The sequence below is a fragment of the Rhinoderma darwinii genome, assembly GCF_050947455.1.
Source record: "Rhinoderma darwinii isolate aRhiDar2 chromosome 1 unlocalized genomic scaffold, aRhiDar2.hap1 SUPER_1_unloc_20, whole genome shotgun sequence".
Lineage (NCBI taxonomy): Eukaryota > Metazoa > Chordata > Amphibia > Anura > Rhinodermatidae > Rhinoderma > Rhinoderma darwinii.
Window position 1 is genome coordinate 52755 of NW_027461657.1, and position 23071 is coordinate 75825.

At 43.5% G+C, this 23071-nt stretch overlaps 1 protein-coding gene across 1 annotated transcript in view; it reads left to right on the forward strand.

The window, feature by feature from the left end:
- The window catches only part of LOC142670909 (uncharacterized), a 59863-nt gene extending 38367 nt beyond the window's left edge, over positions 1–21496 (forward strand). Inside the window, exon 5 of the mRNA XM_075847123.1 lies at positions 19897–21496. Within this exon, the coding sequence (XP_075703238.1) occupies positions 19897–21464 (1568 nt within the window). The 3' untranslated portion in view covers positions 21465–21496. The remainder of the gene's footprint in view (positions 1–19896) is intronic.
- Positions 21497–23071: the final 1575 nt, after the last annotated feature.

Sequence of the window (23071 nt, forward strand, 5' to 3'; positions counted from 1 at the left end):
CATGGTCACTGGGGAGGAGGGGTCTAGTCCCAGCAGCATGGTCACTGGGGAGGAGGGGTCTAGTCCCAGCAGCATGGTCACTGGGGAGGAGGGGTCTAGTCCCAGCAGCATGGTCACTGGGGAGGAGGGGTCTAGTCCCAGCAGCATGGTCACTGGGGAGGAGGGGTCTAGTCCCAGCAGCATGGTCACTGGGGAGGAGGGGTCTAGTCCCAGCAGCATGGTCACTGGGGAGGAGGGGTCTAGTCCCAGCAGCATGGTCACTGGGGAGGAGGGGTCTAGTCCCAGCAGCATGGTCACTGGGGCGGAGGGGTCTAGTCTCAGCAGCATGGTCACTGGGGAGGAGGGGTCTAGTCCCAGCAGCATGGTCACTGGGGAGGAGGGGTCTAGTCCCAGCAGCATGGTCACTGGGGAGGAGGGGTCTAGTCCCAGCAGCATGGTCACTGGGGAGGAGGGGTCTAGTCCCAGCAGCATGGTCACTGGGGCGGAGGGGTCTAGTCTCAGCAGCATGGTCACTGGGGAGGAGGGGTCTAGTCCCAGCAGCATGGTCACTGGGGAGGAGGGGTCTAGTCCCAGCAGCATGGTCACTGGGGAGGAGGGGTCTAGTCCCAGCAGCATGGTCACTGGGGAGGAGGGGTCTAGGGAAGACACCGTGGCTGCTACAGCCTGGCGAATACCTTTAGTGGAATGTCTATTCCTCAAGAAACCTAGCTGGGTTGGGGCAATGATCGGTCCAAGCGTGGTTTGGAGACGGTCGGCCAAAATCTTTGTTAGGAGCTTATAGTCTTGGTTTAAACGTGAAATCGGGCGATAGGAGGAAAGGAGGGTTAGATCCCCATCAGGTTTGGGAAGCAATATGGTCCTGGACTCATGAAAGTTAGGCAGGTCGATTTCCCCACTAAATATGGCTTGTAAGGTCCTCGTCAATGTCTGTACTATAGGACGTTGGAGTGCTCGTGGTAAATTCCATGCATACTGGAGCGTGATCTGATATACATATGGGCGTCAGGTCTACCGAGGTGAGTGATGGAAAAAGGGAATCCGGTATAAGAAAATCTATTCTCGAGTGAGTTGTGGACTGGACATGCGAAAAATACGTATATTCTCGTGAGGAGGTGTGGGTTACACGCCAGGGATCACACACTGATAGGTGTTCCATGAGTGTAAGGAGTACCGAGGCCCCCGCGCGGTCCCGTGTAGTCGGTTTGGACCGGTCGTTGTCTGAGTTCAAGGTGAGATTAAAGTCACCTCCCAAAATCAGAGTGTATGTTTGTCTCTGTAGTAGGAAAGTGAAAAGAGAGGAGTAAAAGTCTGCGTTAGGATCCAGAGGTGCGTATATTTTAACCAGGCTATATCTGTGCGTGTTAATAGTAGCGTCGATGTACGGGTTCGAGTATGTATCGTGAACAGTCAGGCCCAGAGATTTATTAAAGAGAGTTGCCACCCCCCCTAGATTTAGAAGTGTAGGAGGCTGTGTAACAGTCACCCAACCATGAGGCCTTCAGTGAACCCCCATCACCCTCGCGCCAGTGTGTCTCTAAGAAAATGACATGGGGTCTCAGTCGCTTTAAGTGAGTTACGACCTTTTTACGCTTGACCACAGTGTTTAAGCCAGCAACGTTCCAGTTGACCATTCGTAGTGTAGAAGGCGTGATGACAGGTGTGTCTATAGTGTTTTAAAGGGTAATCATCCTATCTCAGTAGGGGCCACCTCAAAGTAGAAGTGTGATGAATTACAAGATCGGGGTCCACTGTCCCAGCGAGCAGTAAATCCCACGATGTAGCGACCTAGGAGGATAACACGTGTACCGGGAAGAAGGGAGTAGGAAAAAACCTGAGTTAAGAAAAATATATAGGTAAATAAAGTGAACAATATGTGCACCACATAACAATAAAAATTAGCAATGGAAGGCGTAGTAAAAGAAAACAATAGCAGCGCTACAGTGCAAATACGCAACATGTGGTGAGGCACTGCAAAACATGAGGTAGAAGAGTCCCCAAATTATCACAGGATGATGACAGGTCAGTCAGGGACATCTCTGAAGAAGTGACGTCGAGCTGCTCCAGGATCTTCGTAAATGTTGGTCCGGCCATTTTCAGTCACCTTGAGCTTAGCCGGGTACAGAAGTTGGAAACGTATTCCCTTCTCATGTGGGTGACGGCATATTGGCGTGAACGCCTTTCGTTTCAAGGAGACTGCTGAGGAGAAGTCCTGGAAAATAAGGAGTTTAGATCCTCTGACCTGCAAGTTCCTGTCCTGTCTATAAGCCCTTAAGACACGTTCCTTGATTGCCCAGTTAAGATATTTCGCTATAACTGGGCGATGCTTACTCTCTCTCCCCGCGGGGGGCCAATTCTGTGAGCACGCTCAATGCTGAACGGGTCCGGTGGAAGATCCAGTTGGAGGGCAGATGGGATGGCTGCTGTGAGAAGCTGCGTGAGATCGTCGCCCACAACGCTTTAAGGAATTCCTACAAAGCGCAGATTGTTCCGCCTGTCCCGGTTTTCCAGGTCTTCCAGCTTATCTCTCAGAATTATTTCTGCATTTTGGTGTTGAGCCACCGAGTTCTTCAGATCAGACACTGTAGTTTCGCATGCCAGCACACGATTTTCCAGATCTGCTATTTTTTGTGCGCGTTCGGTAATCTGCGCCAGTGCTGAGTTAATGGAGGCATGGATCAGATCCAGTCTCCTGTCAAATAAAGGCATCATTAAGTGACACACCTCTTCTGCCACTGCAGTGACATGATGACGATCCATAAGCGGAGAGGACATAGGACTGTCAACCGGAGATAGGTTTGGTGGAGTGATGTCTCCAGTTTGGAGAAGTTCCGGTGAATGAGGACAAGACAGTGATGCAGATGGAGTTTGAGGAGGTCTAGGCCCCTGTTTGTCTTTACCGGCTTGTCCCTTTGTCATTGCTTCTGTTTTAGGGTTGGTCCCCTGAGATTGCCTAGTAACACGTGGAGGCTGAGCGTGTCTATGAAGAAATTTGTCCATTATCAAGACAGGGAGAGAGATGGAAGGGCTAGATTAGGTCAGACGGGTCATCTTCTACATTTCAGGGTTACGGCATCAGCATTTTATCAGAATTTTCAATTTGTAGAACAAAAGATGGTGCAACAAATAAGACTAGAACGACCACTAGGTGGCAGCAACGTCACAAGCATTCCGCTATTACGGAGGTCAGATGATAGTGAAGTATGAGCAGTCAGGCCGGTACAACAGGCAATGTAGTTAACCAGATGACATATATGCCAGATTACAAGCGTGCAACCCAGGGTTGAGACAAATAGTTCAAAGTGTACATGCAACAGGTCTCTATGTGGCCCCTGTATTTAGCAGAAGATTATACTCAGTCCTTGAAAGGGGAGACACTGTACTCACTCAGTACCAGGCGATATCTCCGGTCCGGTTGCTTTACTTTGAGAGGGCGAACAGCGCTCAAGATGGCCGCCAACTTCCTGATGATGAGGAAGGAGCCAGGTCACTCAGTTCTTCCCCCTTAGAGAGCCAGGCAAAGGTGTTTCAGCTCCCTCCAGTGTCCCCTGTCTATGGGAATGATATCCGCCTCACAATCCAGCTCCTCGAGGCGACTGGGGATGTAATGGGGAAACGCTCCAGCAGCCTCAAGGCCAGCAGCAGTGACCAGCCGACTCCGGATGAGGCGGCATGGCAGGCCCCAAGATGGCCGACTCCTCAGTGATAAGGACAAGCATGCGACGCCAGCAGCCCTCATCGGCAAGAAAATGTCCCTGGGAGGCAAAATAGGGGCGCCGAGACCTTCCCTGAGGGGAAGATGGAAGGCAGCAGCTCCGGCACTACTACCTGGACGTCCCCACCCGTGGCGGAGCAGTAGGCCACAAGATGGCCAGCGGTCGCTAGGGTGGCTGCCTCGATGGAGACACTGATGACTCCCGGAGCAAATGAGCGGCTCCAACGGTGCAGGGGAGGGTGTCCTGTGCACCCACCACAAGGAGGACAGCGAGCCTCCGATAACAGCCGGATTCCCTGCATGGAGCCGAGGTAAGATGCGGCCACTCAGGATGCCCCGCCTCCAGAAGTTTCCAAATTGGTTTCAATTTTTTAGAAATTATTTTGCTAAACATAAAGAAAAAAATGGGAGAAATGTCTCAACGTGTGAGTGACTTAGAGGATTAAGTTACCCCGTTAGTAATTAGTCATGATGCAACGAAGACTCAGTTACAGGACTTGGTGAGCACCTAAAGAGATTTGTTAGGAATACATCAGAAATGTTCTCCCACCCTTTTAACCATTACCCCGAACATTAAAAATAAAACTTTTAAAAAATATATAAAACGCATAAATAAGCAAATAGGCCCAACATTGTCTATGATTTTGAAAAATTCTTATCCAGCCAATCAACCAGTTTTACTGGAGAATCAAAGAGTCTCAAGTTTTCCCTCCGTACCAACTGCACGACCGTGGATTGTTTGAAAATAACTTTGTGGCCATGAAAGTTTCACTTATATTTTTCCTCTCACCCTAGGGGGGTCTCGATCTATATTCACAATAAAATTTATTTTATTATCACTTGTAAAATTGACACTTGGGGCAGATTTGTGTATTTATGCGGTTCCCTTTTTTTGTGACCAACATTATAATTGCTATTGTATTTATACCCCTTTTTTTTATCAAATCTTTTTATTTTTTTTCTTTTATAAACAATTTTTTATTAGAATATAAAACCGCATATAAGACATCGTACGATATTTCAAAACTTTCAGAAAATTCAAGATGTACAAATTTACAGGTACATAAAAGGTAGGAGGTATTCTCCCAAACATCCAAAAAACTAAGAAAGGAGGAAATAATAACATCCAATGGCAAATAACAGCACAATATCCATATTCGAAGGTAGTGCAATATGTAGGGAAACCAGTCCCAAAAAACAAGAATGACAATTTTTAAGTGTTTATTTCAACACAAAGTGACACAAACACAAGACAACAGAAGGAAGCACAAACAAAAGCACACAGAATTGGCGATAGCAACGTTCAAAAGAGGCCATCCAACCAGAGAGGCAAATCAGCACCACCCCGACATACCGACCAGACTGACCAATTTTGAACAAAGATTTCAGATTTACCCTGATCAGCAGACATCAACTCCTCCGTCCTCATAATCCCGTTCATTTCAATTACCCATTCATGCAAAGAAGGCACATGAATGGACTTCCAGTGACGTAGTAGGATAGTTCGAGCTGCAGCCAGAAAATGCCGAAAGATTCCCTTTTTGAGGTGTGGGAGTGATCCAGGAACCATGGAAAGCAAGCCGATAGAAGGAGATGTAGGAACTTCAATGTCAAAAAGCTTGTTTCCGAGGTCAAAAAATGTTTCCCAAAAGGCACGGAGCTTGAGGCAATCCCACTAAATGTGCAACATGGTTCCAGGAGCCTCCCCACACCTCCAACAATCAGCAGGCACATCAGGAAATATCCTATGCAGAGAGGAAGGACAACGGTACAATCTGGTAAAGATTTTATAATTTTTCTCCTGAGCAAAACAAGAAGTCGGCAATTTGTGAGCCAAGAAAAAGGAAGTCCCCCAATCTTCTTCAGAGTGTCGAACCCCCATTTCCTCATCTCAGGCTGTAGTGAACACCAACTGAGAAGAATAGCTAGGGTGAAGAATCCCATGCAGGTAGGACAGCATGTGAGAAGGAGCAGAAGTCAAGGACAGAAAGTTCTAAAGGAGTCTTCTCCTGAAGCAACGCAAAACAATCACTAATGGAGGAGAGATACAAAGGCAGCCGGAAATAAGACCACCATATTGATCGTCTCCCTGGGCAAGCCTCAGAGACAGCAGCAAGTGACAAAATAGCACCATCGGGCATAAGGGTCTGAGCTAAGTATCCGCTGTCCTGTCTCCCCCAACATAGGAATGTGTCCACACCCACCGCTGGAGGGAAGGAAGGGTTATCAAAAAGAGGAGTCAAAGGACCCGGAGGGTGAGCAAGGTCCAGGGTACCAATGATCTGCTCCCAGACTACAAGAAACAGACGTGTGAGGAAAGGCAGAGAAGATGTTGGTCGCTGGGGACCAATCAACCAAGGCAGAGAGGACAATGCAAGAGAGGACATACCTTTCTCAATGCGCACCCATTGCCTATCCGCAGCCGAGCGGAACCATTCCACCAATCTCATGAGGATTGCAGCTTGATGGTAACGTTTAAAGTACGGTAAACCCGCTCCCCCCTCGACTTTGGGCCTACTGAGGACAGAAAATCTAATCCGAGGCTTAGAAGAGCCCCACACAAATTTGGTTATGGCCCTATTCAAGGTCTTGAAGAAGGCCGCAGGAACCACAATAGGGCATATACAGAAATTTGGGCAATGTATCTATTTTAACAGTGTTAATGCGCCCGAACCACGACATGCGTCTACCACCAAACGCCTCCAACTCTCGCAATGTACGCTGTAGGATAGGTGTGTAGTTCATGGTAAACAGGTCAGACAAATGTGTGGGGATATATATCCCCAAGTATTTTAAAGATGCAGATTGCCACTTAAACTGAAAAACCCGAGCGAGATGAGCAGTTAGAGGAGTGTCCAGAGATACATTCAACACCTCCGATTTAGAATAATTGACCTTAAAATTACTCAAGTGACCAAATCGCTCAAACTCCCCAGCCAAAGGCGGCAAAGAAATCATGGGATTTGTAAGGTACACGAGAAGATCATCAGCATACAGTACTAACTTGTGATGCTGAGCATCAACACAAATGCTAGGGTTGTTCCACATTGCCACATCCAGGTGTTCCATGACCAAAACCTATAACAGAGGCGAAAGTGGACACCCCTGTCTCGTCCCATTTGTAATAGGCAAGGAGTCAGACAAAAGACCATTAACTCGTACCCGAGCTGAAGGCCTGTGGTATTGCGCCATAATCCTATCTACCATTGTAGAGCCAAGTCCGACCTGAGTCAAGACAATGCGGAGAAACACCCAGTGTACCCTATCAAAAGCCTTTTCGGCATCAATAGAAAGTAAACATCGATATCTTGCGTGTCTGGCAATATGATGTTAAAAGAAGGGTCTTGTTGGTATTATCCCGGGCTTCTCTACCACGCATAAACCCCACCTGATCATTCGTGACCAAGTCAGGCAATAACGGAGAGAGGCGAGAGGCAATCAATTGCGCAAAGATTTTCACATCAACATTAATCAATGAAATGGGCCTAAAATTTGCACATCGTTGGGTCCCTACCCAGTTTTGGCAGAAGGGTAATATGAGCCTCGAGAGACTGAGGCACAAAGGGACAAGAGGAAGACATGAAGTTAAAGACTTTTGTAAAAAAAGGAGCGAGTTGATCCTTAAATGTCTTCTAAAATCTATTGTTAAACCCATCAGGTCCTGGACTTTTGCCCAGAGGAGAGTCCACAATTCCCTGCAACACTTCCGAATCCAAAAAATGTTCCTCAAGTCCCAAGGCGTCCCCAGCCCCCAAAGACGGCAAGGCAGTGTCCTGTACATAATAATCAAATTTTTCACGCAGCACATCAGCTTGCATATTATGAAAGTGACCTTTTGAGATTATACAAGGTAGAGTAATAATGTCTGAAACATTCAGTGATACCGACCGGGTCATAAACCTCACCGCCAGTGGGAGACGTAATTTTAGGAACATACGATGCTTGTGTATGGGGATGTAAAATCCTTGCCAAGGACCTGCCACATTTATCTGCAAATTCGTACGAGTGTTTGCGCATCCGATCCCGAAATCTAGCATGCGATTGGTCTAGCAGAGAACGCAAGAATTGTCGCATTGTAGTAAGCGCAGAAAAAACCTGTGAAGGAGCGCGCTTATGACTGGATTCCAACTCCCGTATCCGCGCAAGGAGCCGTACAATAGCTACCCCTTTTTCCCTCTTCAATCGAGCCCCATGCTGAATTAGGACACCTCTAACCACGCACTTCAATGCCTCCCACTGTAGTGGTAACGAAGTAGTCATGAGCATGCACAGCGAAGAAAGTGCCGAGTGTATCCTTAACCCCTTAAGGACGCAGCCTAGTTTGGGCCTTAAGGCTCAGAGCCCATTTTTCAAATCTGACATATTTCACTTTATGTGGTAATAACGTCGGAATGCTTAAACCTATCCAAGCGATTCTGAGATTGTTTTCTCGTGACACTTTGGGCTTCATGTTCGTGGTAAAATTTGGTCAATATATTCAGTCTTTATTTGTGAAAAATTGCAAAATTTAGAGAAAATTTACAAAAAATAGCATTTTTCAGAATTTAAATGCATCTGCTTGAAAAACAGACGGTTATACCACCCAAAATAGTTACTAGTTGACATTTCCCATATGTCTACTTTAGATTGGCATCGTATTTTGAACATTATTTTATTTTTCTTGGACGTTACAAGGCTTAGAACATAAACAGCAATTTCTCATATTCTTAAGAAAATTTCAAAAGCCTTTTTTTAAGGTACCTGTTCAGTTCTGAAGTGGATTTGAGGGGCCTATGTATTAGAAACCCCCATAAAACACCCCATTTTAAAAACTAGACCCCTCAAAGTATTCAAAACAGCATATAGAAAGTTTTTTAACCCTTCAGGCATTTCACAGGAATTAAAGCAAAGTGGAAATGAAATTTGCAAATTTCATTTTTTCTGCTGAATTTAAAATGTTTTCAAAATTTTTCTGTAACAGAGAAGGTTTTACCAGAGAAATACTACTAAATATGTATTGTCCAAATTCTGCAGTTTTTAGAAATGTCCCACGTGTGGCCCTACTGCGCTCGTGGACTAAAACACAAGCCCTAGAAGCAAAGAAGCACCTAGTGCATTTTGAGGCCTCTTTTTTTATTAGAATATATTTTAGGCAGCATGCCAGGTTTGAAGAGGTGTTGAGGTATCAAAACAATGGAAACCCACCAGAAGTGACCCCATTTTGGAAATTACACCCCTCAAGGAATTCATTTATGGTTTTTGTTATCATTTTGACAGCACAGTTTTTTCACAGCACCTATTTGAATTGGGCTGTGAAATGAAAAAAATGATATTTTTTCCAATAAGATGTCATTTTTGATCAAAATTTCTTATTTTCACAAGGAACAACATACCCCATTTTGTTGCCCAATTTGTCCTTAGTGCGGCAATACCCCATTTGTGGTGATAAACTGCCGTTTGGGCCCATGGGAGGGCTCAGAAGGAAAGGAGCGCTATGTGTTTGTTGGAGTCCAGATTTTGCTGGATTGGTTTTCGGGTGCCATGTCGCATTTGCAGAGCCCCAGAGGTATCAAAGCAATGGAAACCCGCTAGAAGTGACCCCATTTTGGAAACTACACCCCTCAAGGAATTCATTTATGGTTTTTGTTATCATTTTGACAGCACAGTTTTTTCACAGCACCTATTTGAATTGGGCTGTGAAATGAAAAAAATGATATTTTTTCCAATAAGATGTCATTTTTGATCAAAATTTCTTATTTTCACAAGGAACGACATACCCCATTTTGTTGCCCGATTTGTCCTTAGTGCGGCAATACCCCATTTGTGGTGATAAACTGCCGTTTGGGCCCATGGAAGGGCTCAGAAGGAAAGGACCACCATTTGGCCTACTGGAGCTTTTCTGGTGCTAAGTCATGTATGCAGAAGCCCCTGAGGTACCAGTAGAGTTGAAACCCCCGAGAAGTGACCCCATTTTAAAAACTACACAAAGAAAGGCTGTCTGCAACAGCCAAGCCCAATTTCCCAGCCACCACAATGGATAAAATAAATAACTTTTATTCAGCTACGTATAGCTCAGACAGACCACATGAAATGAATTTAAAATTGTCAGCAGCCGAGGACCGGGCACACATATGTGTCATCTGATTCAACAGACACATATAGTATTAGACGTAGGATTATCAGTGTTTCTCCCTATCCAGTTAGAATTAGTAAGTATCAGTAGGTCCGGTCGGCGGCAGTGTTTAAAACATTAGCAGCCCCCCCTACATGTTTCGCTACTAAGTAGCGTCCTCAGGGGTCCACGGGGCTAATGGCGGCGCGAAATGAAACTGATCCTGATATAGATACGCCGGATGACAAATTCGGAGGTGTGTCAGGCCCAATAGCCAATAGCAGCGGGGGAGACACAGCAAACTCTCAGCTGCATCCGGCCGACGTATGGACAGCAGAGTGAGATAGTCAAATCACGGACGGGAAGTGGCGCATGCGTATGGGAGCAAAGGGAGAACTTTAGTAATTTCACCCTAGTTCAGATCGCGACTTTACAAGGGAGTCGCTAGCGCATGTGCAGATAGACCACATACCAACATAGCGCCAGAGAGGTGCACTCTGGCCGCTCACATCCCAAAACAGCCCACGATCATATCACTTGTCATCACCTAATTGTTGGCGTTACTTGGTCCGCACTCATCAAAGGGCACCGGCCGATACTGACGGCAGTATAGTAATATGAAGCCCATAATGAGAAAGGGCTATAGATAAATAATTAAGTTGTAGCCGATGAATGCAGAAATTGACGGGCAGGTGGTATTCTAGTTTTCAGTAGATTTTAATATATATGTACACGTATATACAGTTGGACACTGTACAGTTGGACACTGAGAATTCTTCTCTCACTGTTGTCCCTGTCTATACTATTGGACCACTGTAGAGCAATATACGTGTACATATATATTAAAATCTACTGAAAACTAGAATACCACCTGCCCGTCAATTTCTGTATTCTTTGCACAATTGTAGAGAATTCTTTCAAATAAAAAGATAGCCGCTTGTAAGTAAGTGGTTAGACTAATTGATGTGTCGATTTATTTTCATTACGGTTTTGACCATGTGATGGCGGCGGATTATTGTAATTTATACATTATATATATTCCTTATTTGATCCTGTGGTAACGTTGGGAAATATGGCGCAACCGCAAGAGGGGGACTCTAGGGGGGCTCTCGAGCCGTGAATGATTTTTCTTTTATGGGGGACCAGTGTGCTATCCAGTGTATATATCTATATATTGGAGGTGACCCCTTAAATATGCTTCACTATAGGTATACCATTTATAACATTGCGTAGATGTTCATTTTTTGTTAATAACATATGGCTCTTTGCTACCCCGATTCTGAATGCGGTAATATAACCGTCCTTCAGGTGTTCACTCGGGATAATGTGGGGACGAGACACCGAGTGGTCTCTTCCTTATGGGCTCATCTCCTGACCTCTGCATTCATCGGCTACAACTTAATTATTTATCTATAGCCCTTTCTCATTATGGGCTTCATATTACTATACTGCCGTCAGTATCGGCCAGTGCCCTTTGATGAGTGCGGACCAAGTAACGCCAACAATTAGGTGATGACAAGTGATATGATCGTGGGCTGTTTTGGGATGTGAGCGGCCAGAGTGCACCTCTCTGGCGCTATGTTGGTATGTGGTCTATCTGCACATGCGCTAGCGACTCCCTTGTAAAGTCGCGATCTGAACTAGGGTGAAATTACTAAAGTTCTCCCTTTGCTCCCATACGCATGCGCCACTTCCCGTCTGTGATTTGACTATCTCACTCTGCTGTCCATACGTCGGCCGGATGCAGCTGAGAGTTTGCTGTGTCTCCCCCGCTGCTATTGGCTATTGGGCCTGACACACCTCCGAATTTGTCATCCGGCGTATATCTATATCAGGATCAGTTTCATTTCGCGCCGCCATTAGCCCCGTGGATCCCTGAGGACGCTACTTAGTAGCGAAACATGTCGGGGGGCTGCTAATGTTTTAAACACTGCCGCCGACCGGACCTACTGATACTTACTAATTCTAACTGGATAGGGAGAAACACTGATAATCCTACGTCTAATACTATATGTGTCTGTTGAATCAGATGACACATATGTGTGCCCGGTCCTCGGCTGCTGACAATTTTAAATTCATTTCATGTGGTCTGTCTGAGCTATACGTAGCTGAATAAAAGTTATTTATTTTATCCATTGTGGTGGCTGGGAAATTGGGCTTGGCTGTTGCAGACAGCCTTTCTTTGTGTAAATGTATATTGTGCCCGCCAGCCACTTAGGGTCACACTCTTCTTTGTTTTCATTTTAAAAACTACACCCCTTAAGACATTCATCTAGAGGTGTAGTGAGCATTTTGACCCCACGGGTATTGTGTAAAAGATAATGCGCAGCAGATGGTGCAGAGTGAGATTTGCAATTTTATATATATATATATATATATGGCATGTCAGTGTCCGATATAGTGTGCCCAGCATGCGCCACCGGAGATATACACCCCTTAAACTGTAATGTGGGTACGGCAATACCCTACATGTGGCTGTTATCAGCTGCCTGGGCATACGGCAGGGTTCAGAAGGGAAAGATGAGGGGGGTAAGCTGTGCGGAGTGCATCAGGGTAAATTAAAAATCAAGGGATGTATGATACATTTTAAAACAATCTTTTATACAGAGCCCTGGTTTTTCGGGACACGTGTCACATTGGTATATTGTGTTCTTCCTTATCCCCCTCTTATAGCAGACTCTGCACCTCTTTTGACTCTTTCCCTTTCCACCGGTTTGGGGAACTTCTCCTGGAAAGTGTTGCCCTGGTACGATGCGTGTGGCCTCGCTTCCAGAAGTACTGGGTACCCCCCCTTCTTGGTCCCTAAAGATTAGATCTTGAAATTCCAGGAAAGTTCCCCTCTGGCCTGCACATCGACGTAGCACGTACGCATTGTACAAAGCCATCTGTATGATGTGCCCGGCCAGCTTCTTATACCACACCGCATGGCGCTGTAGGGCTTCAGGACTTGATTTGACAAGTCCATCCCTCCCATGTACCTATTGTAGTCCAGGATGCAGTCTGGTTTGGGGGTGGCCTTTCCTTCATATATCCTAAATCTGTAAGTATACCCTGATGCACACTCGCACAGCTTATACATCTTCACGCCATACCTTGCCCTCTTACCCGGCAGGTACTCGCGGAATTGAACCCTCCCTTTAAAATGTACCAGGGACTCATCAATAGAAATACACTTCTCGGGGGTGTATTCTTGGGAAAACCGGGCACTGAAATGGTCTAATAGGGGTCTCCGTTTATACAAACGGTCAAAACTGGGGTCATCTCGGGGTGGGCACGGCTCATTATCAGTATAATGTGAGAAGCAAAGTATTGCCTCATTTATTTATTTTTTTAGGTTCCAGTTCAGTTCTGAAGTTGCTTTGAGGAGCCCATATATTAGAAACCCCTATCAAACACCCCATTTTAGAAACTAGACCCCTCAAAGTATTCACAACAGCATTTAGAAAGTTTATGAACCCTTTAGGTGTTTCACAGAAATTTAGAGCAAAGTAGAGGTGAAATTTACTTTTTTTTTTGTCAGAAAATCCCCTTTATACCATTTTTTTTATAACACAAAAGGTTTTATCAGAGAAATGCAACTCAATACTTATTGCCCAGATTCTGCAGTTTAGAGAAATATCCCACATGTGGCCCTAGTGTGATAATGGACTGAAGCACCGGCCTCTGAAGCAAAGGAGCACCTAGTGGATTTTGAGGCCTCTTTTTTATTAGGCACCATGTCCGGTTTGAAGAGGTCTTGTGGTGCCAAAACATTGGAAACCCCCCAAAAGTGACCCCAATTTGGAAACTAGACCCCTTGAGGAATCCATTGCAGTTTTCATGTCATGCATGCGGCTTTTTGATCAGTTTTTATTCTATTTTTAGGTGGCGTGGTAACTAAAAAACAGCAATTCTACTATTGTTTTTTTATTCTATTTTTTTTACAGCGTTCACCGTGCGCTATAAATGACACATTCACTTTATTCTGCGGGTGATACGATTACGGCGATACCAGATGTTTATAGTTATTACAGCGTCACCGTGCGCTATAAATGACATAGTCACGTTATTCTGCGGGGCGATACGATTACGGTGATACCAGATGTTTATAGTTTTTTTTTATGTCTTATGGCGTTTGCACAATAAAATACGTTTTGTAAAAAATCATTCACTTTTTGTGTTGCCTTATTCTAAGAGCCAGAACGTTTTTATTTTTCAATCAATAAAGCCGTGCGAGGACTTATTTTTTGCGTAACGAACTGTAGTTTCGATCAGCACCATTTTTAGGTACATGCGACTTTTTGATCTCTTTTTATTCCATTTTATGCGAGGTGAAGTGACCAAACAATTGTGATTCTGGGACGGTTTATTATTATTTTTTTTTTACGGCGTTCACCGTGCGGGATAAATAACAAAATAATTTTGTAGTTCAGGCGGTTACGGACGTGGCGATACCAATTAGGTATAGTTTATTTGTTTGTTTATATATTTTTATTAATAATAAATGACTGATAAAGTAAAAAGGGGGATTTTTACTTTTAATACTTTTAAAACTTTTATTTTCTTATTTTTACGCAACTTTTTTAAACTTTTTTTTTACTTTATGACTTTGTCCCACTAGGGGACTTGAGGGCAGGAGGCCCTGATCGCAATTCTAATACACTGCACTACATGCGTAGTGCAGTGTATTAGAACTGTCAGCTACTCACTGACAGCAAGCATAGTGGGTCCTGACGTTGTCAGGACCCACTAGGCTTCCGTCTATGGCATAGCCGGACGTCATTGTTTGGTGTCCGGTTGCCATAGTCACCATCGCCGGCCGCTCTCGTGTAGTAGGCCGGCGATGGCGGATTAACCCCTAAGAAGCCGCGATCGCTATTGAACGCGGCTTCTGAGGGGTTAATCGGCGGGGGAGCTCCGCGATCGGTCCCGGCACATTGAGCAGTGATAGTCTGCTGTCGGAAACAGCAGCTATCACAGCTCATGAACGCGCCCCGCGCGAACGGCGCCGTGTTTACTCCATGACATACTATTATGTCATGGAGCGCGAACGATGCACTTACCATGACATAATAGTATGTCCTGGAGCGTTAAGGGGTTAAGAGCTGACATACACACCGCGTCCCGCAAGAGATTGTCATTAATTTTCCAAAACTGAAAATTAGGCACCGAATCAGGGAAGGTAAGGGACAGAAAAAACAGAGCATGATCCGACCAAATCATGGACCCCCCTCAGAAGTAGGGTGCCAGGTAAGCAAGTGGTAGCTAACGAGAAAGGCATCTAAGAGACTGTACATATTGTTTAATGGAGAGAAATAAGTATATTTTTGTACCTGAGGATGAAGAATCCTCCACACATCAATTGCATGGAGTGCATCATAGTCTTCAAGGCCGCCAGTTGTGTCTTGGGAACAGCAGACCTGCCCGTGGAGGTATCAAGCCTGGATCAAATGTCAAATTGAAGTCACCTCCCACAATTAAAACATCCTCTGAAAACTCCTCTAATTTCCTCAGAAATACTCGGCACACCCGAGCCTGATCCTGATTGGGAAGGTAGAAGTTAGCCAAAGTGAAAATCTTATTCCTAATGGACCACTTAAAGACAAACCGACCACCCGGGTCAATCATGACATTTATGGTCTTATGAGAAAGCGATTTGTCGATAGAAATACTCGCCCCTTGGATTCCGGGTTGGCACTGTGGAACCAAGCCGCATAATAGCGATTAGTAAACTGTGGCGTATGGCCCACCTGACAATGAGTTTCTTGTAGGAACAAGATCCGCACCCGCTCTTTGTGCATGTTATACAGTACCTATGAGCGTTTTTCAGGGACATTAAACCCTCTGACATTAAAGGTACATACTTTCAACTGTGCCATCTCCACGGTGCTCAGGATAATCAAGCCAATACTATGTACTAAAGCAGCAAAGACCAGACAAACAAGGAAGGGATAACACGACAACAAAAACAAACAAGACGGGTGAAACGATCACCCACTCCCTGATCTAATCAAGGAGAAACAATTCAATAGACAATATACACCGGATAGGACCAGTGAGTCCCTAAGAGGAGAAGTGTCAGGACAAGGTCTAGCCAGCGCCCCGCACCCCCCAACCAATCAATAAAATGAAACGGCTGAATATACATAGAAATTAAGGAAAAAGGTAACCAAGTTATGTGAAGTTAGGTCAAAAGACAAATGACAAAAAGCATACAGCATTAGGCATATGGCATGGTCAGGAACAGAAAGAAACCCCAATAAAGAACCACCCTAAATACATTCATTGACAACATAAATGTACATTTAGGAAAATAAAATCAAGAAATAAACATTCACGTGGAATTAATTCCTACAGCCCACCAGGGGCAATCGACCAACAGCAAATGGCCAATATTCCAGGAAGGAGTATCCAGCTAGAATAAAAGGAAAATAAGCAGGCGACAATCCTTTTTTATTTATTTTTTCAAAAATAAGCAACTTCCAGTTGTCTGTGATATTGATAAGATTGTACATAAGTGTTAGAAAACCACTGTGAAGTTGAAAGATGTCTTTCCGTAGTTCCAGAATATGCAGTACAGTCGAAACAGCACAAAATCGTACAATAGATAAAAAGGCAGAGAGCCGAATAATGCAAAACAATTTAAACCAACAGGGTGCGACCGTATGAGCTATTACACATTGTCCTACATTTACAATATCTTCAGATATATTTAGCAGCGATGGCAGAAAGTGGCTGTGAGCAATAACCACCTATTATGAACATCACCGTCCGAGTTAGCCAGGACCCAAAGCTCCAGGATATAGTCATGAAGACGTGGCCGATACCCAAGCTATACATTGAGACCATTGAACTACGAATTTTTCGTGAGTCCTTGATTCCCAGCTGGAAAGTTCCTCCTGTCGGAATATTTGTTTCACTTTCTCTTTCCACATTTGTAATGTAGGAAGTTCTTTGTTAAGCCAAAGAAGCGGCATAAGCAGTTTGTCTGCCGTTATTACATATGCTGGGAGACCATGTTTAGATAAGGGGCAGTCTGGACTGGGTAAGTTTAGCAAGACCAATGAAGGGGTAAGGATAATGGATGAAGAACAGATTAGGTTGATTTAAGGTTGTCTTGGAGGTCCAAAAAGCAGAGATTGGGGGCATTCCCACCATCTATGGACCACACCTCCAGTATTCGGAGCACCTGGGAACATTTTAGATACCACATCTGGACTTCGGTGCCATCTAGTCAACACCTTTTATAAGAATTTTCTTGGGTTTTAACGCCATGTAAAAAAAACATGTGAATGGGACGGAATCCGTTGAACTCCTTTGGTAGAGAAGGTCATTTTTAAAAAAAAAATTCCTATGCCTCCAGAAAGGTAGGTTTAGCAGAGTTCTGACCTAATACGTGTTTTATATAACATGGATAGGAGATGTTTCGGATGATTGTGCATACGTAAAAGAGATTCATACCAGGATAGATCTCATTTTAATTTATAATTTTGCAGGAATCTTCCACAACTTTTTTCAAAGTGTGCGTGTTGTTCAGACTACCATTTATGCTTCGAGAAGGAAGGGAAAATTGTCTTGTGTTTAGGAGTCTGCTGGTCTACATGACCTGCTACATGAAGGTCACCTATTAAGCATGGAGGAATAGAATTCCATAACCCTAGAGGGTCGTCATATTGACTGTCTAAGAGGTAGGGTATAAGGTATGCAGGAGCAGCCGGTGAGGGAAATTGTATTGGCTGTAAGTGGGCTTGGGTGAAGGACTAACTGTGTAACAGTTCTTTTAAAAAAGGGTCCTTAATTCCTGTGTGACCCGTATGTTGCGGTGAACCCCAGACAAGAGCTAGGACTGAGGGTGTAAAGGTGCATGTGGCGATCGACCTAGCATGTTTTGGGGAGTTATTTGAAAGGAATTCTATTAGTGTGCGGAGCTGAGCCGCATGGTAGTACGTAACAACATCAGGCAAACCAAAACCTCCCCCCTCCTTCGGCAATGACAGCTGTCTGTAAGATAAACTTTCTAGAATATTTCCAAATGAATTGAGAAAACCTACGCCTTATTTGGGTGCAGTATGATGTGGGGAGAAACACTGGTGCAGTCTGGAGTAGATAAAGAAACCTGGTCATTTATATAGGATTTGATGAGGTTTTTGCGACCCATTGCCTGGAACGGTTTAAGACTGATATTGACGATATGCGCTACATATGTTTTGTGAGTGGGTTTTATACTAATTGGGATTACTCATTTTCTGAATTTCATACATTTTTTGACACTATTATATTTCCTGTTCTATCATCCGCAGACAGACTAAAGTCATCAAGGCAATCAATGATTTACCTGGTTCTAAAGCAGATGGACCGGATGGTCTTCCCATTGACCTCTATATATCATTCAAGATGGCGATCTATTATTTTTTCGATGCATTCAATAGTGAGCTGTTGCCCCCCCCCCCCATAAATATAATTGCCTTATTGCTAAAGGGGGGGGGGGCATAAGTCCTTGGTCGAATCTTAACCAATTTCTGATGCTAAAATATTGTCTAAGATTTGGGCAAATCGCCTGGTCTGGATTGTTGATACATGAGAATCAATCCGGCTTTATGCCTGGTGGAAGAACGTCTGTTATTTTTAGCAAAGTTCTGCGTATTAAGGAAGGGCATTGTTCGTTAATTTCATTCAATGCAGTCAAAGCCTTTGACCGCGTCGAGTGGGAGTTTGTTCAAGGTTTTGACTCTGTTTGGCTTTGGCCTATGCTTTATTAAATGAATTAGGATTTTGTATGAAAATGCATTAGCATGTGTCTCTGTGAATGGGCCCAAGTCTTTTTTTTGTCTACAGAGGAGAACGAGCCAGGGATGATGTTGCGGGGTGAATAGTGAATTAGCTTGTCTGTGTATGTGGATCTCTCTGCTCTTTCACCTGCTGGCCAGCAAACCTTTGTCTCTGTCCAGTATTATTTCTACAGATAAACTGATTCAGCATTCCCCACTAACACACAGCATTACCTGCATGTGACTAAACTAAATAGGAAGCACTTGATTAATGCCAGGTGAGGCAGAGCTACAGCCACACAAAGTATATGGAGCTTTCTTTTGTATGATTTGTTTATGTGTATAGAGATTGTAAGCTCCTGTTCATTTTAAAAGGTGACAGGAAGTGTGGAACATGTATAATATGTGTTTAAAATATAAACACAAATGTGTGTGTGTCCCTTTAAGACTGTAGAATTCTGGGAAATAGAATATTGTGTATTTAAGTGCACCCAAAGGAGGGTGGGACAGGTTCAGAGCATATGAGCTGAGGATTGGGGTGCTGCTCGATATGAAGGCAGCTGCAATTCAACCCAATTTACCTGCTTTTTGTTGTTACTTTTATTTTGTATTTGCTCCAAATACATTGATAAAGCATTGTTTGCCAAATCCTGAGTGAGGACTGTTTATGATGGCAAGAATACCCACACCCCAACAGATCCACTCTCTACTCTTTTTTGCTTAATCTAATCATTTATTCCTTAGCTCTTTTATCAGGCAGGATTCTCGCATATCTGGTTTTGAATGGGAAGATTTTTCTAAAAACAAAATGGTTCTACTCTGATGACCTGCTCCTCTTCATGGCAGATACTTCTAGATCTTTAGAAGTACTTTTGGTTACCTAAACAACTGTCTTAAATGCCAGATTCTGCCCCTAGCACACTGTAAATGACAAAGGGCCTTGGGAGAACTTTCGATACCCTAATGGAATGATGCTCCAAGAATGGTAGTAGACACAACCCATAATCCGTCTCATAGAATATCCCAACTCTATATAATACATGTGCGGTATTATTCACCGAAAAGGATGTTCAGATTTACAGTTAGAATAGACTCTTGCTGTAAGAGATACAGAGACCCCCATGTCGACCTGGTCCATGTGATAGGGAGGGTGCACTCTGGAAGGAGATAAACAAATTGAATTCTGTAGAGGTGTTAATTTGTATAATTTTAATGGTTTTCTCTTTTTGTATGCAATTTCATATAAAAAAAAAAATCACTGCTGGTGTGTTTTCAGCCTAATAAAAATGATTTCAATTTTGTCTACTTTGCGGTTAAAACATTTTTATGTTTTAATCCTTTTACAGGAAAGCCCAGTAAGAACTCTGAGGGAAACTTCATGCTATCGCTAAATTATAAAGTAGAAGAGGAAGCTCTCATGCAGCAGTCTTCAGGAGAAAACCTCATGCCGTTTAATGTACATCCTGGACTTCACAGTACAGATCTATCATATAATCCCCATAATCATGAGGAACCTTCTCCTGACCAAACACAGATTGTTACCACAAGTACAGATCCAAACAGGATTCAGAGGTTTCAATTTGGAAAACCATTAATGAAAAGCTCAGGTCCTTTTACACACACAAAAATTCACACAGGCGAGAAGCCATACTCCTGTTCAGAATGTGGGAAATGTTTTACCTGTAAATCACGCCTTGATCAACATGAAAGAAGTCACAAAGCAGAAAAGCCATACTCTTGTTTAGAATGTGGAAAATGCTTTACCCGTAAGTCACATCTTCTTACACATGAGAAAAGTCACACAGGGGAGAAGCCATATTCATGTTTAGAATGTGGGAAATGTTTTACAAATAAATCAGATCTTGTTGTACATGAGAGAATTCACACAGGAGAGAAACCATATTCATGTTTAGAATGTGGGAAATGCTTTACAAATAAATCAGAACTTGTTAAACATGAGAGAAGTCACACAGGGGAGAAGCCATATTCATGTTCAGAATGTGGGAAATGTTTTATAGATAAAGCACATCTTGTTATACATCAGAGAAGTCACACAGGGGAGAAGCCATATTCTTGTTCAATATGTGGGAAATGTTTTATCGATAAATCACGCATTGTTACACATGAGAGAATTCACACAGGAGAGAAACCATATTCCTGTTCGGAATGTGGAAACTCTTTTACACAAAAATCTAGTCTTGTTACACATCAGAGAATTCACACAGGGGAGAAGCCATATTCCTGCTCAAAATGTGGGAAATGTTTTACAAATAAATCATATCTTGTTACACATGAGAGAACGCACACAGGGGAGAAACCCTATTCATGTTCAGAATGTGGGAAATGCTTTGCACATAGTTCAGATCTTGTTACACATAAAAGAAGTCACACAGAAGAGAAGCCATATTCATGTTCAGAATGTGGGAAATGCTTTGCACATAGTTCAGATCTTGTTAAACATAAAAGAATTCACACAGGAGAGAAGCCATATCCATGTTCAGAATGTGGGAAATGTTTTACATCAAACTCACATCTTGTTTTGCATAAGAGAAGTCACACGGGAATTAAGCCGTATTTATGTTCAGAATGTGGGAAATGTTTTACAAATAAATCATATCTTGTTACACATGAGAGAACGCACACAGGGGAGAAACCATATTCATGTTCAGAATGTGTTAAATGCTTTGCAGATAAATCAAGTCTTGTTAAACATAAAAGAATTCACACAGGAGAGAAGCCATTTCCATGTTCAGAATGTGGTAAATGTTTTACATCAAGCTCAAATCTTGTTCTGCATAAGAGAAGTCACACAGGAGAGAAACCATATCCATGTTCAGAATGTGGGAAATGTTATGTAGCTAAATCATCTCTTGTTCTACATGAGATAAGTCACAGAAAGGAAAAGCCATTTTAATCTTTTATATGTGGAAAATGTTTTACAATAAAATCTGATGTTCAAGATTTTACATAGAGACTAAACTATTTTCTTCTTTGAAATATTGGAAATGGAATAAGAGCAAAACATTTTTTTTAACACATCAGATCATTAACAGCCATTAAAGAGAGACTGTCACCAGGTTATTGCTGTCCTATCTGAGGGCAACATAAAGTACTGGCAGAGACCCTGATTCTAGCGCTGGATCACTTACTTTACAGTAATCAGCAGTTTTCATAACATCCCAGTTAATCTCCTGCAGCACATACAAATGATCTGTGGTTCCCTTGCAGTGCTTAAAGGGAACCTGTCACCAGCATTTCACCTATTGAACTTATCTCTCACTGGCCGCTGCTATCAAAAGTTCATTGCCGTTATCCCCTTTCCTAAACTCCGACTGTAAATAACGGTCTGCAAATGTTCCACGCTTTCTATCGTAATAATCCAGTGTCCCTTTGTGCGCACTCAAGAGGACATCAATACACAAGCACAGGATTGTGTGTGCTGGGGGAAGGCGAGGAGCTGTCAATCAAAAGTAAGGAGGTGGGGTAAACTCGGAAAGACTTGAGGAATGAAGATTTGACTTCAAATGCAGATCTAACTCTTTTCAATCGAAGATTTGACTCTTAATTGCTCATTAGCATACGGTGTGGGAACACTAAAAATCAATACTAAAGCTAAAGAGCTGACTAAGAAGACAATTATAGGTTATATAGAAATGATTTTTCACCCACTACCACCAGGTATTGCTGGTCTAATAGGTGAAATGCTGGTGATAGGTTCCCTTTAAAGAGAACCTTTCACCTCCCCATACATGTGCAGCTGAGTGCAGCATGTAATGGGGAGGGCTGCACAAACCCTGGGGCACTTCACTTTTTTTTTTACACTCCGTTATTTAGATATCGGTGCCGTTATATTTGGTGCCCGATATTTAAATAACCCCCTGAACTGTCAATGGGGTGTGTACTGGCAAGGGGACATGTTAGTATGGCTGTGACACTGAGGAGATGTTCTGCTCCTGCTTGTACTCTCAGTTGTCCACTGGGGGCGCATGGTAAGGTGAGCTTTATTCCATCTGTTCACTTGTTGTGCTACTGTGTGGTGGTGTCTGTTGCTGTGGTGCTGCACTTGTGGGGGGACGTGGCCCAGAGCCAAGGAGGCTTGGCTTGGCCTGATGGCATGGGTGCTTTTGGGCCTCTAGGTTGCTTGTTATTATGAGATATCAAAGGACATTAAAACAGGAGATATAAGAGGAGAGAACTACAACTCCCAGCATGTCCAGGCTGTTATTATGTGATATCAGAGAACATTACAGGAGGAGATATGAGAGAACTACAACTCCCAGCATGTTCAAACTGTTATTATGTGATATCAGAGGACATTACAGGAAGAGATATAAAAGGAGAGAACTACAACTCCCAGCATGTCCATGCTGTTATTATGTGATATCAGAGGACATTACAGGGAGGAGACATAAGAGGAGAGAACTACAACTCCCAGCATGTCCAGACTGTTATTATGTGATATCAGAGGACGTTACAGGAGGAGATATAAGAGGAGAGGACTACAACTCCCAGCATGTCCAG